The sequence below is a fragment of the Humulus lupulus genome, chromosome 3 (assembly GCF_963169125.1).
Source record: "Humulus lupulus chromosome 3, drHumLupu1.1, whole genome shotgun sequence".
Classification (NCBI taxonomy): Eukaryota; Viridiplantae; Streptophyta; class Magnoliopsida; order Rosales; family Cannabaceae; genus Humulus; species Humulus lupulus.
Genome location: NC_084795.1, coordinates 16525100 through 16543689, shown reverse-complemented (window position 1 = coordinate 16543689; position 18590 = coordinate 16525100). Strand labels below are relative to the sequence as shown.

At 32.0% G+C, this 18590-nt stretch overlaps 3 protein-coding genes across 3 annotated transcripts; 2 read left to right on the top strand and 1 right to left on the bottom strand.

The window, feature by feature from the left end:
- Nucleotides 1–619: 619 nt before the first annotated feature.
- On the top strand, nt 620–5035 carry LOC133823693 (uncharacterized). The gene is made up of 7 exons (XM_062256538.1): nt 620–1234; nt 2105–2944; nt 3036–3668; nt 4142–4279; nt 4377–4666; nt 4761–4884; nt 4970–5035. The coding sequence occupies exons 1-7, from the start codon at nt 815–817 to the stop codon at nt 5033–5035; spliced, it is 2511 nt and encodes an 836-aa protein (XP_062112522.1). The 5' UTR covers nt 620–814.
- A 46-nt stretch (nt 5036–5081) lies between these two features.
- On the top strand, nt 5082–6040 carry LOC133820954 (uncharacterized). The gene is made up of 2 exons (XM_062253508.1): nt 5082–5496; nt 5594–6040. Exons 1-2 carry the CDS (start codon nt 5165–5167, stop codon nt 5811–5813), a joined length of 552 nt encoding a protein of 183 aa, XP_062109492.1. The 5' UTR covers nt 5082–5164; the 3' UTR covers nt 5814–6040.
- A 440-nt stretch (nt 6041–6480) lies between these two features.
- Nucleotides 6481–8947, bottom strand: LOC133823692 (uncharacterized). The gene is made up of 3 exons (XM_062256537.1): nt 7121–8947; nt 6712–7040; nt 6481–6532 (listed from the first exon to the last, which is right to left on the bottom strand). The coding sequence occupies exons 1-3, from the start codon at nt 8945–8947 to the stop codon at nt 6481–6483; spliced, it is 2208 nt and encodes a 735-aa protein (XP_062112521.1).
- Between the last annotated feature and the right edge of the window lie 9643 nt (nt 8948–18590).

The following is an 18590-nucleotide window of genomic DNA, read 5'->3' as shown; positions in this document are numbered from 1 at the left end:
GAGGAAGAGAAGTGAAACAAGCAAAGGTGGTACCACAATTAATAATTGCCGTGTGACTTTATCACCAAGATTCCGGATAAGATTAGTAGGTCTTTTTCTTTTGTATAAAGAATGATAGTTGCCCGGGGCCTGGCATTTTGCCAAAGTTAGGGGTTCAAACTCACAAGTCTATATAATGTGTGTAAATATATATATAGAAGTGTTTAGAGATATTGTAAGTCTATATAATGTGTGTAAATATATATATATATATAGAAGTGTTTAGAGATATTGTAAGTCTATATAATGTGTGTAAGTTTAGAGATATTGATAGTTTTAAGTGTTTTTAATGACTTTAATTTTATTTTTAGTATTTTGTGATTTTTAGGTTATAAAAAAAATTAGGAGTTAAAATACATATTTATTATAATTAAAATTGACTTGATTTTTAATTAGTATTTCCATGAATTTATTTTGATATATTTTCAGTTTGGATTTATTTATTTTAATAGATTCTTTATATAAATGTGGGATTATTGTAGTTATAAAAAAAACTTGTCAAAGGAATAAAAAAAGGGAAAATTACATAATACACCGTATAAAGCAAAAAAATTTGAAATATACGGTTGCTTACTTTTATACGGTTTTTTATTTCAAATATACGGTTTTTTATAAAGTCTTTTTTTCAAATTTCAAACCCCGAAGTTTTTTTGTATTCTCTTTCTCTTTCATCTGTTTCATTCTCCGTTTCTCATTTTTTCTTTGGCCGAGTCCGAAAACCTAACTGAGTTTCTTCATTTTTTTTCAAAATCGTTTGGCATTGACTGGTTAAACAATGGTTGTCACTCGTGCGGGGTCTGCATCTCCTGCTCGGTCGGGTGCTGCGTTCTCTGGCCCAGCATCCTCGAAGCATTCCGACGATCAAGAGTCTTCCGAAACGAAGGGGAAACTTCTGAAGAGTAATCTTTCTCCTTTGTCTAAAGGGAAAGCTGTTTTGAAGTATTCATTGGATTCTCCCCTTCCTAATGTGATCGAGGATGATGTTGGTGGTTCAAATGAGTTGAAGGAGGGCGACATGCATGCGAGTGTTGACTTAATTGGGAAAAAGTTGAAGCGAAAACATGTTGCATTGTCAAAGAGCAAAGTCAGTGCGAAGAAATCTAAGAAACTATCTATTGGAGGTTCTAGTCGAGTAAAGTGCAAGGCTAACAGAAAAATTGCGAAGAAGAATGTTGGTTTACTGGATAAACCGAAGGTATTTATGTTTGTGTCGTTTAAATTCGTTTTGTTCTTTTTTTTTCTGTTTTTTATGGGTCTATTTGTCTTGTTGCTGTTAACAATTGTTATTTTTTTGTATCAAAGTGTTACAGGTTTGTTAATGGTATTTCTGATGTTTGTAACCTTGTTTTCCATTTTTGTAAACATATGTTACAAGTCATAATTTGGTAGTTTTGTAACGAAGTGTTACAAGTTTGTTAATGTTCTTTCCGATGTTTGTAAATATGTTTTTCTTTTCTTTAAACTTATGTTACAGGTTCTAATTTGGTAGTTTGTGTATTTTATATATTAGGTTTTATATTCTTGAAATATGTTTTCTATGTTGTTCATGCTCTGATCTGATTTATGTTTTTAATTTTGTTAATTTTTGTTAGGTTTTTGTACCTATATGTTACATGTTTGTTAATGGTATTACTGATCTTGTAACCATGTTTTTGTTTTTTTGTAAACATATGTTACAGGTCCTATATTGTTAGTTTTGTAACCAAGTGTTACAAGGTTGTTAATGTTCTTTCTGATGTTGTAAATATGTTTTTCTTTTTCTGTAAACATATGTTACAAGTTCCTATTGTTAGTTTTTGTAACCAAGTGTTACAAGGTTGTTAATGTTCTTTCTGATGTTGTAAATATGTTTTTCTTTTTCTGTAAACATATGTTACAAGTTCCAATTTGTTAGTTTTTGTATTTAAAGATAATAGGTTTTATATTATTGAAATATGTTTTCATTTTTTCAAGTTTTGATTGTATCTGTTTTAATTTCATTTCATCAATTTGTGTTTTTCTTGTCATCTAATCATTTGATTTGTCTTGTTTTAAAATTTTGTTGGTTGTCTATTATTCTATGCAGCATATGGAATGTTTTATCAAACATGAGGATCATTATAGAGCAAGAGTCAATTTTCACTGTGGTTTTGAGAAGATCAATGTGATCTCAGAAAAATTGACTGACTCTCAAAAGGTTTTGTTTAGTAAGACTTGCTTTGGTCATTTTCTAAACCTTAAATCTTATGCTAATCAAGCTAAATTGGTTCACCATGTTTTGTTGAGAGAAGTTAACCAACCAAACTTAAATGAAATGTGGTTTAAAGTTTGTGGAAAGCTGATTAGGTTTTCTTTGGGTGAATTTGGGTTATTGTCTGGGTTAAATGTGTTTGGTGATATTGATAGAGGTGGAATTAAGAATAGTAATCCTATTGGATTGTATTCGAAATTTTTTGGTGACCATACAAGGGGCATTTCAAGAATTATTGTTGAAGAAAGGTTTAAGGCTGCCAATTTTGATAATGATGATGAGGCTGTTAGGATGGCTGTACTTTACCTGATCACTAACTTTTTGTATGCTTGGCAAAAAGAGAAGAACATTGAAAAAACTGACTTGTATCTTTGTGATAGTGGTGGTTTTAATCATTTTCCATGGGGAAAGGATATTTTTAATGTGACTCTCTCATCTTTGAGAGATGCTTTAAGGGAAAATGAAGTTGTTATTACTCGGCAAGGTTCTTACCCAACCTATAAGTTGAATGGTTTGCCATTTGTTTTCCAAGTTTTCATTTACGAATCAATTCCTAGTTTAGAGGGAACTTATTGTGAGAAGGTTAGTTGTGGTCTGCCTAGGATTATAAATTGGTCATCTGTTGCAATCCCATCTCATAAGGAGCTTGAGAGGAATGTGTTTTCATTACATAAGGTAATTTTTATTCTTTTTGCTTTTCTTTATATATGAATTTATTTGATTTTTTTAATATTGTAAACTGATTTTTCTGTGTTGTTATTTGCAGACCAAAATTGTTAAAGTTTTGCCCACTGATGAAGAGAACAATGCCTTCAAGCTTGAAGGTTTTTTCCAGTGCAACAAGGATATGAATGTTGCTGATTTTGAGGATGATGATTTTGTTGCTCCTCCAAAGAAACCAACCAGTGAGGCTCCTTCCTCATCATATGTTCCTTGTGTGACATTTGGTTTTTCTGATATGAAAATTATTGTGGATGAATGTCAGAAGAAGTGTAACATTATGTCTAAGGAAATTGCATTTTTAAAGTCTGCTAGTGAATCTAGACATAGGGCATTGATGGAGATGTTGGTTAATTTGAAAAACGATCAAGATTTAAAACACAAGGCAGTTATGGAAATGTTAGGTGAGTTGAGGCCAAAATCATGTGGTATTAATGATGATATTGATCATGTTGATGTTGGTTTTGTGGGAGCTGATGTTGGTGATACTTCTGGTGGTGGTGGTGTTTCAAAGGAAAAGGATAAGTTTTTTGAGAATGAAAGTTTTACCCAAGTTTTTGATGAATGCATTCAAGCAATGCAAGAAGATGCTGCTGGAGATATGGTAATTGCAGATGATAAGAATGATACAGTAAATGAGAATGAGAAGACTACTGGGAATGATGTTGAAGAAACAATGGTATGTATTCTTATCTAAATATTAATTTTATTGCTTGGTTGGTTTGTTATTTTTTATTTTATATTTTATAGATGTTTATATTTCTGTTAATATATATAATTAATATTTTCTTTTTATTAATTTTTGTTTTCCCTTTTTGATAGGAATCTGATTTTGTTTCCATTGGAGTATGAGAAGTGGAAGAGAAAGTTTAGAATTCTTGTTTTGTAAACCTCTTGTTATTAATTTGTAAACTTTTTATTTCTAAGTTAGTTTTGTACAAGACTTTTCCAGAGCATGTATAAACTCTGTTATGTTTTTGTAAACTTATGAATTTTGGAATTTTTTGTTTGGCAATTATTATTTTTTATTATATATACAAATTTTTTTTCCAGAGCTATGACCAGGTTATTTTGGTTTCATGATTTGTATTTTTTTAAGGTAATGTATTCATGTATTTCTGTATTAATTTATAAAATTTTGTTTTTCCATAGAATATTGTCAAACCTCATGATGATGTAGCTGATGTTGTTAAAGATCTAGAAGAAGAGGCTCATATTTTTAACAACATGAATGTGGAGATTTTTGATAAAGTTGTTCATGCAGCTGTTGGTGATTTGGCAAAGAAAAAGGTAACTAAACAAGGCAGATATTGTATTTTGTTTTCTCTTTTTGCAATATGTTCCAATAGTTGTATTATTGAGTTTTTCATATTATTTTTGTTTCTAGGAAGTTATTATGGCAACACCCATTGCTGGTTCTTTGATGAATCCAGTAGTTGTGTCTACTCCTGTTGTTGGCAAAAGGAATCCAAAGCCTGCTACAGTTTTGCAATCTCCTTTTGTTAACCAATTTGGATCATCTTCTTCTAAGGATATGAAACATTTGGAGGTTGTGAAGTCTAAAAGGAAGGTTGTGGGACGATATGCTTTTGGAGACAATCTTTTTGATCTGCCTAATCAAATTGACCAAGACTCTTTTAACAAGTGGTTTTCTCTGGGGCTGAGAAAAAATAATAAGTATGCTTCTATTTTTTAATTGTTTTTTTATTTATTTTGTATTTCAGTTTCTGTTTCACCATAATTCACTTTTAAATGTTTATAATTGTTATAGGTATAAGAAATTTGATGATAATAATAGTATCATTAAGGAGCCATTTCAGTTTTGTGTAACTGAGATTGAGAGAAAAATTTGGTTTTATGATTTAGTTAAAGATGGGAGGGATTTGGACAATGAGGTATTTTTTTCCCTTATTATTATTAAGTTGTTTTAGTTTTACTGTTTTCATTATTCTTATTATGGTTTGCTTCTTGTTTTTTCAGCATATTAATGTGGCATTTTATTACCTTAGAAAAAAAGCCAAGTATTGTGAGTTGATAAATGTTTGAGTTACTACTACAGATAACTCTTTTGATCAAGTTATCACTGCTCTGTATGATGTGTATCTGTCAAGTGACTGTGATCGATCTGTTATATCGCATAACAGTGTTATTTTTGAGTATATTTGTGGTTATAAAATGCTTTGTAACACCCCTTGGTCGCTAGTAGATTTCATTTTATTCCCTATTAATATGACTGTTGTTGGCTGTAATCATTGGATTCTTGGGGAGTTCAACGTGAAGCAGAGATTTTTTAAAGTCTACAACTCAATGAGGAATAGAGTTATGGATAAGAAAGTGTTGAAAGTTGTTGAAGCATATTCTACTTTGTTGCCCTTGTTTCTTTCTTTAAATAATTTTTATGAGTCAAGGGAAGATATTGATCTAAATGCACAAGCATTCAAGGGCATTGATATGTGTCACCCGTTGGACATTGTGTTTGATGATGAGGTTCCACAACAGAGTAACAAGTAAGTGGTTTTTTTTTAGTTATTGTTATTTTTTGGTTGCATTATTTTGTTTATATGCATTTATGTGTTACTGATTTTGTTGTTTTTTTTTTTGTAGCGATTGTGGGATTTTTATCATAAAGTTTGCTGAATTTCTTATGCATGGACTTATTGAAAATATCCCCAATCCTCTGAATGTTAGTTTCCAGAGAAACAAAATTGCAGTCGAGCTATATGTCCATGCTAAAAGAAAGAAAGATGAAGGCTATCTATCTGATGGGGAGTTCAGAGGAAGAATGAGCAAGAAGATGTTGAATGTTAATGCAATGGAAGTATGAGAGCATCAAAGTAGTTAACATTTTGGCTTTTATCTTGTAAAGAAGATACATACTTATGGCAAGATAACTTTTGTGTCTTTGTTTTGCAAACTTTCAAGCAAGTATCATGTTTGAATATTTTGAATACTGTGGCATATCATTGAATTTTGATATTAGCCCTTTTTTATGAGGAATGTTGTACAGAGGTGTCTCAAGTTTGTAACTTGAGTTCACAACTTTATTTTTATATTTCATGTTTTAGGTAACATCTGTTAAAAGTTTGTAACCTAAGTTCATGCAAAATTGCGTAGCATTACTTAACGTCTATTAATAGTCACGATAACTTCAGTTTCAAATATGTATCAAATCGTTTCAAACTTTTGAAGTTAATCCTTTTAAATGGACTGGAAATTTACAAATGAAAATCAAATATTTTTGTTTCAAAACTGTAACATAAGCTGATAAAAGAACTTATTTCACATTTATTTGATGTTGGAAGTGTCTGTGAGAAACTAGTAACATATCTGTAACAATTATGTAACAAAATGTTACATTAATATTCATTTCAGATATATCTGTATCAAATATGTAACAAAAATTTACAGATAACGCCCTGAACATTAATTCTGATATATTGATGCAAATTTTTTCCTAAGTTTTTATAATATTCCATATATTCAATAAAATTTCATAATTCTTTATCACAAGTAATAGTGATAAGTAATGTTCCAATCACCGTACTGAAACATACAAAGTTTCAAAATTCAAATAAAAAGTATTTTTAATCTATAAGCTTTGAGTGCTTTTTTGTTTTTTTGTTCTCAATAGAGGCTGGTTTGTGCAGGTTTTTCGGTTGTGCCCAAGCTCTCCACACCTTCCACATTTAAGCTGATAAGACCCTTCTCTTGCTGAGACAAACCTTTTTTTCCTTGGCCTTCCACTTTTTCTGTTTCCCTTTGGAGGTAGTACTTCTATTTCCTCAACATCAGGCGGAACTCTCCATGTTTTTGGATCTCCCAATGGATGTATTGATGCATTATAGGTGTTCAACATGGCTTGTTTTGTGAAATAATATGAGCAATATTTTTTATACTGAAGGTTCATCTTTCTAATGACTGCCATGGCATGTTCACAAGGTAATTCATCCAAATCAAACTTGTTACAAGAGCAAGATTTCTTTGCAATGTCAACAATGTTTGTTGTTAAACCATTGTGTACACTGTAAATGAGTGTGCTAGCTGGTTCTACCTGCAATGAAATTATAATAATGAACAAGGAAGTATATTAATACAGAGGTATTTATAAATAAAGGAAATAGTTGTACTTACAGTCATTCTTAATGACTTGACAAAGTTCTTTCTTAAGTATTCCTCTTGTTTCTTTGGCAATTCTGTAAATGTTGCTTCTGCTTCTTTTTTGTTGTTGTAGCTCCATTTTTGAATCAGGTTTCTAAGGCACTCGAGTAATGTTGTTACTGGAAGCTCTCTCATTTCTTTTAGTGCTGCATTAATGGATTCAGCTATGTTTGAAGTCATAGCTGCATATCTACGACTTTTGGAGTGGATTCTTGCCCACTTTTCATATTTAACCTCATTGGCCAGAAAAGGACGGATTCCTTCATGTAAACTGTCCAAGTCCTTCATGTATTTTTCAAAATCTTCCATGTTATAAGCTTTTGCAGCAGCATGAAATGCAATACTGGTTGCCTCTGCGTCTGTTTTAAACTTGGTCTTTATGTTGCAGAAAAGATGGTAGGAGCACACTCCATGAGTTACATTTGGAAAGACATTTTTTATAGCATTCTCTATGCTTTCGTGTCTATCTGAAACTATACACAACTCTTCTCTTTCTCCATAACATTCTTTTATTTTTCTGAAGAACCACTCCCATGAATCATTGTTTTCCGAATCTGTTATAGCAAAAGCCAATGGGAAGATGTGTCTATTTGCATCTTGTGTTGAAGCTGTGAGAAGTGTACCGCCAAATGCAGCTTTTAGGAATGTTCCATCAACAACAATTACTGGAATGCAATGTTTCAAACCTAGAATTGATTGTCCCATAGCCATATAAAGATATTTAAATCTGTTTAGACTATCAATTTGCAAATCTGTTACAGTACCTGGATTTTTGTGCTTCAAAATGTGCAGATATCGTGGAATGTCTCGGTAGGAATCTTGACTTGAACCATGTACATAATTAACTGCTTTTTCCTTAGATCGCCATGCTTTTTGGTAACTCATGGAAACTCCATATCTGTCCAACATGTCTTTAGCTATATCTTTAGGTCTATAATTTGTTTTTGGATCTGTGAACTTGGTCTTCACAACATTCCCAACCATACTACTTGAAGCCTGTCGGTGATCTCCAAGAATAATGTCCAAGGAACATGTGTGGGCACGATTGAACTTCCTAAGTTGGAACATATCTGTCTTTCCATATCTTGCAGCACGAAATGACCACGTACATTCTGAATCAAGGCACTTCAACTGATATTCTTTTTTGCAAGATTTGTGGACCTTGAACTGAAAATTGTTTTTTATGGCATAGAGACCAATTGTTGTTGTAAGAACCTCTTTGTTTTTGTATACCTGTTTTTCTCTTATTCCATCAGAAATTGCATGAGTTATAATTGTAGTTTCTGTTCCAATATGTTCAGGAATTGATTCATGTCGTTCCTTCTCCAAAATCAAATCTGTAATTTGATCTGCCAACTGAATAAAATTTGGTAGTCCTTGAGGTTCATCTATAGAGAATGTCGATGTGTCCGAAATATCATTCTCTATATTATTACTACTTGAAGCAACAGTAGAACTCATCTTTTGAAGTGCTCCACAGGTAATTGTTTGGTTGTTCTCTGTTACAGAAACTATCAAAGGGTATTTTGTGAGTGTTTTGTCATTTCTTTTGCACTCCAAGTAGAATTGTATAGAGCTATCACTTTTGATCTTCAATGGAGGCAATGTTTCTGCAATCTGGTACTCAATTGTTGCATTTTCTGTTGACAGAATGGTAGACAACTCTGTAGACAAGATATTCATTAGTGTTGTAAATGAGCAATCTAATGGTATTAACACTCCCAGCATTTTGAAATCCTCATACACATTATTTTCATTCCAATGACCATCATAATATACCAAAGATGTTATTGGATTCATGGCTGCAGATGAATAAAAAGAAAAATTAGATTGATATGTAGAAATTTTATATTTTCATTATAAAACAAAATAGGATATAAACTACCTTATGGGTTAAAAACTACCCAATCCAGCACAAGCTATTCAATAACACATCCCCCAACAAAATGAGAATTTAGCATATAAACTCGTCCCTTTATTGGTTTTTAAATGACCAAATTCTGCACAAGGAAGAGCAAATAACTTAAAGATGAGACAATCTAAGAAACATCTTTATAATATTGTAACAGTTTCTTTTTTTTATAAAAGGTTTTCAGGATTTTCAAATGTTTCTATGGTAAATTTTGTTTATGATTCTGTGGAGATATGTGTTAAAATATATGTTTTTGCTATAATTATCTTAATGATTTCCGAAAGCTATAAATTATGTTCCAATAACAAAATAGAAGACCCATCGATTCAAGGAAACTTACCACAAAACAGATATCGTGTAATTTGTTTTGTAGACCCATCGATTCAAAAAATTTGCAGTAGATTGCAGAAGAAAATTTCTCATTTTTTCCCTGTTTTCTCGGTTTTGTAAGCTGAAATCCATGGAAATGTTGAGTACAGCATGTTACAAAAACTTTGGCCGAGTTGTGATGGTTGGGTTGGGTCTTCGGTATATAATGGTGGGAAATGTTGGGTCTTCCGTATTGGATTGGGTCTTCCGTGAATTGTGGGCTTCACTTTTACCGTAATATTGTAAGAAGTATGTATTACCGTATTTTTCGAATTCTTTTGGTGAAATGCCGTATATATAAAATTTTCCCATAAAAAAAGGGGCCAATAGATAGAAGGCCCAGCCCGTCTGTCTAAGAGACAAGCCAGCCATTTGAGCCGCTGAGCCACGTCGAGCTGAAGCCAGCTATTTAAGCTGAGTTGCAAGCTATCTTCTATTTGCATGCCATGTGTCAAAGTAAGAGCAATTGGCAGCATGTCTTACTCAAAACTCAAACCACGTGATCTCTCCAAGTCAATTATCAAGGAATTAACAACATCATTATATCAAAATGATGGATCTCACGTGTTTGACTCATTCAGTAGCATGCCACTCTCCAACAAAGTTTGAATCTCACAAGTGAATGTTTGTTTAGCTTAATTGCACTCACGTGTGTATAGGGAATTTTGTTTCAGCCAGCATGTGCCAAAACACGTGGGACCCGTGGGCAGTGTGTGTTATATAAGCTTTTAATTTCTATTTCACGTGTGGATTCAACAACATTTCGAATGGAAGGGTTGCTACAGTATATCTTATGAAGACGGAATTATTGGGAATATCACAAGGCAAAATTAAATTAATTTGTTTTTAATTAATTTTTGAATTTTTATTTTAGATAGTTAATTTTTTTTTAGTAATTTTGAAAATTAGAAAAAAATAATAAATAAAGATTTTAATCTTTATTTTTGGAGGCTTTTTAATAGAGTAAACTTAGTACTATTTTTGAGTGAATTTTCAAGATAAAATTAGGGTGAGTTTTTGTGTGTCAATTATATTCTTTTTCATATTTTTATATATTTTTATGAAATTATTGTGCTTATTTTTAGGGTAAATAGGAAAATTTCCTATTCATATAGTTTTGCCCCTTAAAAATTTTTTTCGGGCAAAAATCTTCCATGAACTATAACAACTATTGCAAATGTTCTCTTTATATTGTATTTCGTTTATTTTTTTAACAGTTTTCTCATGTAGCACTGGTATTGCACTATTATGACATGATTCGATAATCCTAACAGACAAATACATATATACATAGTGATATAATGACAATTTTTGAAAATATGTATGTGCATTTTAGAACTAATTTTTGTATATTTAGTGTCTCGATTTCGACTAACTTCAGTTAGTTAAATAGACCATTATATTGTAACTATGCATGTGACATGTGACTATATAACAAACTGCTTAAAAAATGAACAGAATGTAACAAAAATGGCACATTTGCAATGATTTTTATAGTTCATGAGATATTTTTGCTACAAAAAATAGTTCAGGGGACAAAACTCTATAAGGGTTTCTTCAATGTGTCACTAAAATGGCATATATGCAATATGAGACTCTCTAATGAAGCAGCATACATATATCAAATTTGCTGTCTTGGCTACAGTACACAACATATATGCCGTGTACTGTAGCACACGGCATACTTCTTTTTTTTTTTTTTTTCTTTCATTATTTTATTATATTTAATTATTATTATATATATTTATATTATTATTATTTATATATATATATTTATATTATTATATATAATTTAGAATTTAGTTTATTAGGTAGAAATTAAATTGTATATACCACAAATTATTTTTTTTAATTATAATTTAAATAAAACATTATTAAATATTTGTATTTTTTTAATATTACACAATAGAAACATTACAAATTTAAAAACACATTAAAAAAATTAAAATTGAACACATTAAATATCACATTATCATCATAATTAATAGTACACATTCTCAACATTCACAATCACATTCCAATTTTTTTTTTAATATTAACCATAGTAATGTATACGAAACATACTCAAAATTATACAATAAAACATTATAAACTTAAATCATAATCAATATTACACAATAAAAACGTTACAAACTTAAACATACATTGGAAAATTAAAATTAAACACGCCAAAATCAAACGGAAAGCAATCACATAGAAATGAACCTTATGAGATACAAAGACAACAATTCAATAATGTGGAAAATTATTCCCTGTTCCGCCAAGATAGTCAAAATATGGACTATAATCTTGTGAGTTATTTTCAGATCTTTCACCTTGATCTTGAGATCGTTGCCCTTCATCTTGAGCACTTTGTCCTTGATATTGAGATGCTCGATATTGTGATCCCTGATATTGAGATCCTTCTCCTTGTTCCCCAACTTCGGATGTTCGTGCTCTTTCTCTGTAAATTCTTCTTCTTTCGCTTTGAATGTACTGGCGAAACTCTGGATCGGATATAGAATCCAAATCCGTGAATAAAAGATTATTTGCAATGAAACAAGAAGCATGTAGAAAAGATGTGGAACGTGCATTTGGAGTACTGCAGTCTAGATTTGCAATTATTGCTGGACCGGCACGTCTTTGGAATAAAAAAGTATTACATGATATAATGACTTCATGTATTATTATGCATAATATGATAATTGAAGATGAACGTGATATTAATGCATCAATTGAAGAGCGAGTCGAAGTGCCAAGTCCAGAAGTTCAGATGGTAGAAGATGATAATGCTCGATTTCAAGAATTTCTTACTAGAAATAGAAAAATCAAGGATAAGGAAGCTCACATTGAGCTTCGAAATGCATTAATTGAGCACTTGTGGGACGAATATGGTAACTCACAAAATTAAAATATATATTTTCAAGTGTGTCTTTTAGGTTTAATTTAATCTAATGTATTGTAATATTTTTTTTTCTATGAATGTAATATTTTTTCTCTAGTGATGCAATCTTTATGTTACTACATGCAATATGATTTTTTAATTTATCGAGTTTTAATTATTTATATAGTATTATTGTCATGTAATTAATGAGTAGTTTTATTTAAAATATTAATTAGATATAATAATTGTGATGATTTTGATAAATTAATATAATAATAAAAATAATATTCAATTTATTTAAAAAAATAATATAATAATAAAGAATATTTTTGTGTGTGTAGTTTTTAGTGTTGTGATTGGAGTGAAAATAGTTTTTGACACCAAATTTGATGTTGGTGTGACACCAAATAAGGTGTCGAGGTTGGAGATGCTCTAAGAGTTATAGTTTAGAGGGAAAGTGCTATTTGTCCTTATTTTTAATTATGTTTAGCTAAGTTTTTATTTAGTTAGTAAGGGTGATTTCAAATCCTTAATTAGTAAGATTTCTTATTCTTAATAATTTTCATTGTTCTTATATTCCCGTATGTCAAATTGCTTTTATTCGTCCATGCTTAATTTCATGATTACTGTTTTAATCTTATTTTGATAGCCACTGAATAGGGTTTTGCTATAGTCTACTGTCATCCTAGGGTTTCCATTCACCTTATCATTTAGAATTTTAAGTTTTTGTGATAATTTGCAATCAAGGATAATGTCAAATGTGTCTCTAATTGTGATGAAAAATATAACCTAGGCTGATTGCTTAGATTAACTCATCTCCATGAAAATTAATGATTTTGCTAGATTAAGTCGAATGTGTTTTTCCATTAGGTTGTTTAGTTAAAAGAGTTTATTAAGAGCGCTTTCGCTTTAATGAAGTACATTAGGAAGATTTGAGATAATGACTGCTTATGTGTTATCTGCGTGGTTAATAATTTGATAGGGAATATAAATCAATGTTATTATTAAAATGCTTGAATGACTATTTAGTGGTGGAGATTGACCTCTTAACTATTTCAACCATTATATTTATTTTCAATTGTTTTATTGTTGTTTATATTTTTATTCTCAATTCATCTTCTTTTTTTTTAAAAGCCCGCATTTATTAACTTTTTGTCCTTTTATTAATAAATTGAAATAATAGTCCTAGTGGGATCGGCCCTACTACCGCTTTACTAATAATTTAGTGAGTAATAAGAAATAAAAATAACTAAATTTGGTACAACTAACGACACGCATCAAGTTTTTGGGGTCGTTACCAGGGACTATTTTAATTCATATTTATTGTTCAATTTATTTTAAAAAAAATACTTACTTGGTTTTCTTTTGCTGCTTACTCTCATGCTTATTAACTTTTTGATATTTTAATAATAAATTGAATTAATAGTGCTCGTGCGATCGACCCTTACTACCGCTTTACTAATAATTTAGTGAGTATTAAGGAATAAAAATAACTAAATTTGGTAGGCTTACAACACACATCAATTTTTTGGGACAGTTACAGGAGACTATTTTAATTCATATTTATTGTTCATTTTTTTTAAATACTAACTTGGTTTTCTTTTGCTGCTTACTCTCAAGCTTATATGTATGACGACTATACTCAAGACAAACTTTAAGTGATAAAGTAATATCTTGAGACATTGTCGTCTTGCTTTTCTCTCACTATCACTGATTATCAACTCTTTAAACATTAAAAAAAAAGAGTCAATCCTATACAAATTCCATTACAATTTGACAACGGCTCTAACTCATATTCATTAATTAAATCTCACATAGCACTGGCTCAGGATAGGATATTGAAAGAGTTGGCTGTTGTATAACGTGCCCTAATTCTATTCCTTTATAAAAACGTCGCTCAACTCACAAGTATTAGAAAAATATCATTTTAAGGAAAAACTCAGTGTGGCCTTGATAAAACATGCAATTTGGGTCCAATTGTTTAAAAATAAAAATAATGCGTCTTTATGCAATATTCAGAAATAAAATAAAGTTGTAAGTCCCACTGACGTAATTGAAATAAAAATCATAACATAAGCTCTTATTTATTCTTGGCGCTCAACTTGATCGTTATTTGTTCACAGGACACCCCACGCCATACATACTGAGATGTTGGAACTCCTCACATCACTGCGCGTGCCAAGGAGAAACCCTATTGTTTACCTGAAAGGGAGAAAAGTAAGGGGGTGAGCTAAAAGCTCAGTACGGAAGTACAACAAATACAACAATATCAAAGAAAGCGCAAGAAGAGCATATTTGTATTGTAAACTCAGGGCAAAACATATCATCTTCATACTCATAAATCATAATCATAATCATAGTCATACATCATAATCATACTTTTTGTGATCATGACACCCCTATTGTTCATGTCACATCTTGAGGTAACCAGCAAAAGCATAAACAGGTAAGCCCTCCTCTATGAGGTAAACAAGATCTCAGGTCCTCGAATAACCTTGGCGCGTCCGCCCTATGAGTTATGCCACATCCTTAGTAACTCCTTTGCTGTGTCGTGTTCAACACACTAGCTAGCAACCCTTTTGATTTTCATTCATCATACAAGCACATGTATCACAGTTCATATCAGAGCATAGAATTCATACTTTTCATAACAATTGACTTATCATAACATATGCTTTCCATAGCACTTTATCTCTTGCAACATAACAAGTCATACATTTCATAACATAATTCATAGAAAATTCTAACTAACTTCCTTACCTCAGGTCCAAGCAAAAGTAAAGTGCGAGTACGTCGCAATGAGCCTATAATCATAATCAAACATTCATCTTTAAAATCACGTAAGAATACACATGCCCAACATACATACCCCATGTGTGCATGAGCCATGCACATGTGGCACAAGTTGCACTATAGCTCTATTCACACAACAACGTCACATAAAATCATAGAGAATAATGTCAATTCTAATAGTTAATCATTCATGGTTACAAAACAAATACTTTTGAATAATAGGCATATGTTTGAACGTAAAAGTACACTTGCATGTAACATGCATACGTGAGAGTGTTCTTAAAATTAACGTTCAAGTTGATAATCCTACTTGTTCATTTTATAGCCATTTTCTTAAAAATTCAGCAAGTATAAAATAATTTACCACTTAATTATTACTTTATCATTCCTTTAAATCACATATTTGTCATTCATAAAATTTATTACAAAAATTTAATTTACTAAAATAAATTGTTAGCTTTTAATTTTTCATAAAATAATAATCTCATTTATTATTAAATAACAATTAAAAGAATGTGACAAAGTTTGAAGTTACTTAAAAATATTAAATAAATTTTTTGATCACCTTTAGAAATAATTTTAATAAACTATTTTGTAAATATATAAATAAAAAAAATTGCATAAGTATAACTGAGAAAATACATATTTAAAGTGTGGAAAAATCACATTTATCATATACATAGTTTAAGATTTAATTGATTTGATAAACATGTTTTACTTATTTCATTTAAAAGACATTTTCTCCTAAAACCAAAAATTCCAGCAAACATTTTATTTTATTAAAATCACATAATTAATTTAAGACCATATTTTCTTTCACAAAATATAAAAAAATAGCATGTGTTTATTTTGATAAAAACCTCCATTTTAAAACCGTTGATCTATCATCACCATCACAAAAATAAAAAAACAGCAAGCATATATTTATCAAAATTACACCTTTAATCATGTTAACACATACCTAATTGTTTTGTTCTGAAGCAAAGACATCCACGGAGCTGTTCATCCTATTCAGATATTCGTAAGTACTATATTATCTTTTGGATAGGCCCTGAAAGGAGAAGGGAAGCTGGAATGTCAAAAGGTGTCTATTATTGAATTCACTCGACGTGATAGTACCCATTTTGGGAACGTTTAGTGCCAAAGTCACTGAATGGGTAAGTCGCCAATCCCTAAAAAGAACTATGTAATGTACTTTATCTATTGGGTTGGGCATTTTACCATAGGTTTATATTGTATCGATCTACCCTTATGTAATGCCCCAAAATTCCTAATAAGGTTGAGGACTTTGATTAGGAGGCCGGGAGGGCCATAATTGATTTATTACAATATTAAATGGTTATATGCATGTTTATGTGAATTATATTATAATATGATGATAAATGCATGCATATGGGTGTATTTTTAATTATAAGGGCATTTTGGTAATTTGGCCTGTTGAGGGCGTAGTTGTGTATTTTCGTGCATGTGGGTGAGCTATGAATGGTACCACATTATATGTGGATTTGTTCGAGCCTTTCGGCATGAGACCATCATGAAATGCAAGTGTTCGGTCTGGTCATAAGGGGATTAAGTTCGGGGCTCGGGATGAGTCTCGGGGTAATTTTAATGATTAGAACATTACTGGGAATTAAAGGGTAATGGGATATGATTTATTTGTATGTGAGAATATTGAGAATAGCGGGAATTGGAGGGTGTTAATTATGATTAACGAATTAGGTGCGAAAGGACGGTTTTGCCCTTGGTGGCTGTTAAGGTTTATTTTAGACTTGAGGGCATTTAGGTCTTTTCACCCTAAATGATTTGTTCAGCCATTTAAGCTTAGAAAGCTGTAGAAACCTTCTCAAAACAGAGCACCAAAATCACCTTCTCCCATACATCATTTCTCCCCCATTTCTCTTTGAATTTTCAAGCTCTCATTTGAGAAACCAAGCCAAGGAACCAAGCTGTGATAAGCTAGGGCTATGCTCCACCATTGAAGATGGTGAGTTGCTGAGATTAAGGTGAGTTTTTAGCCATTAGAACTCTTGTTTTGCTCTGTTTTCCTAGTTAAGTTTCAGCTGGTTTTTGAGTTGGAAAGTTGGGAATTGATTGGAGTTTTGGCTAGGGTTCTTGTGGTTGTGATGCTTGAGGCACGTGAGGATGGTTTTTGGGTTCATTTGGCATAAAAAATGGGGTTTGGAAGCATTGGAATTGAGTTGGAATTGAAGGAGTCGAAGGAAGAGATTTCAGGGGAGTATCTGGCTGGGGGTAGCACTACAGCGCCCATCAGAGGGCGCTATAGCGCTACACATGATTTTTGTTGGGCGGTTTGGGGTTCTGAGTATAGCGCTGGGGTGCTATTAAGCAGCGCTGTAGCGCTACCCTATTTCTTCAGAACCTCGTTTTGAGTGTTTTTAAGGGTTTTTGGCTCGGGATTTCAATCCTTAAGGCCTGAGATCAAATCTACTCACCATGTGGGTACATTTCGAGGTCCTGAAAGTGGGGTTTAGATCAAGACCCTATCTTTGTTGATTTTCATTAATCGAAGATTGTATTTGGTTATGACTAGGTGACCGCTAAGGGGTTAAAGGATCGATCGTTCTCAAGGGTCGTTCTTGTTCTAATTCTCGCTCGAACCAGAGGTAAGAAAACTGCACCCCATATGTGACATGCATGGTTATTCTTGATGCATGTTGGATGTTTAACTGTGATACATGTGATGCATGAAAAACATGTGTTTAGGGCATGCCATGAATATTGAGTATGAGACTGATCAGAGCTTGAGTCTCTGTGTTTGTGCATGATCATAATTATGCTAGCAACTGTTAAGTAAGCATGCTGAATGCCCTACTTTTGGATATTTGACATATGAGATATATATTGATAGCATTGCTTACTTGTGCATGGCACTGACTAATTAGTCAGAATTGCCAAAGGTGTCAGTATCAACTGTGAAGCTGTGACTCATTAGTCAAGTTCAGAAGTGGTACTGGGCACTTGTCATACAGTGCTAACTCATAAGTCAGGAACGACCTTAGCGTGTTCAATGCAAGCCAATAAAGATTAGATCTAATTGACATCTGCGTTAGATGACTCAACAAGAGCATTAATGCCGGACCGACCTCAAGTTCGATGAAAACTAAAAGCGCTTGTGTGACTTACCCATCAGTCACTCATCTGTTCAAGCTAGTGACTTACCCATCAGTCACTCATCTATTCAAGCTAGTGACTTACCCATCACTCACTCATCTGTTCAAGCAAGTGACTACCCATTAGTCACTCATCTGATTAGAGCCATTGTAGGAAAGCCCAGGTAACGGTTTTGTTACATGGCTATGGGCAATGAGCCCCATAGTGACTTGCTTGTCAATCACTCAGTATGGTTAACAGAACCTCAAAGTGATATTCACTCATCTGTTCAGGGATATAAGCTCTGTATGATCATTCTGATCATCATTTGCATGGATTTAGGTATTGAGCCCCGTAGTGACTTGCTTGTCAGTCACTCAATATGGTTTTCCAGA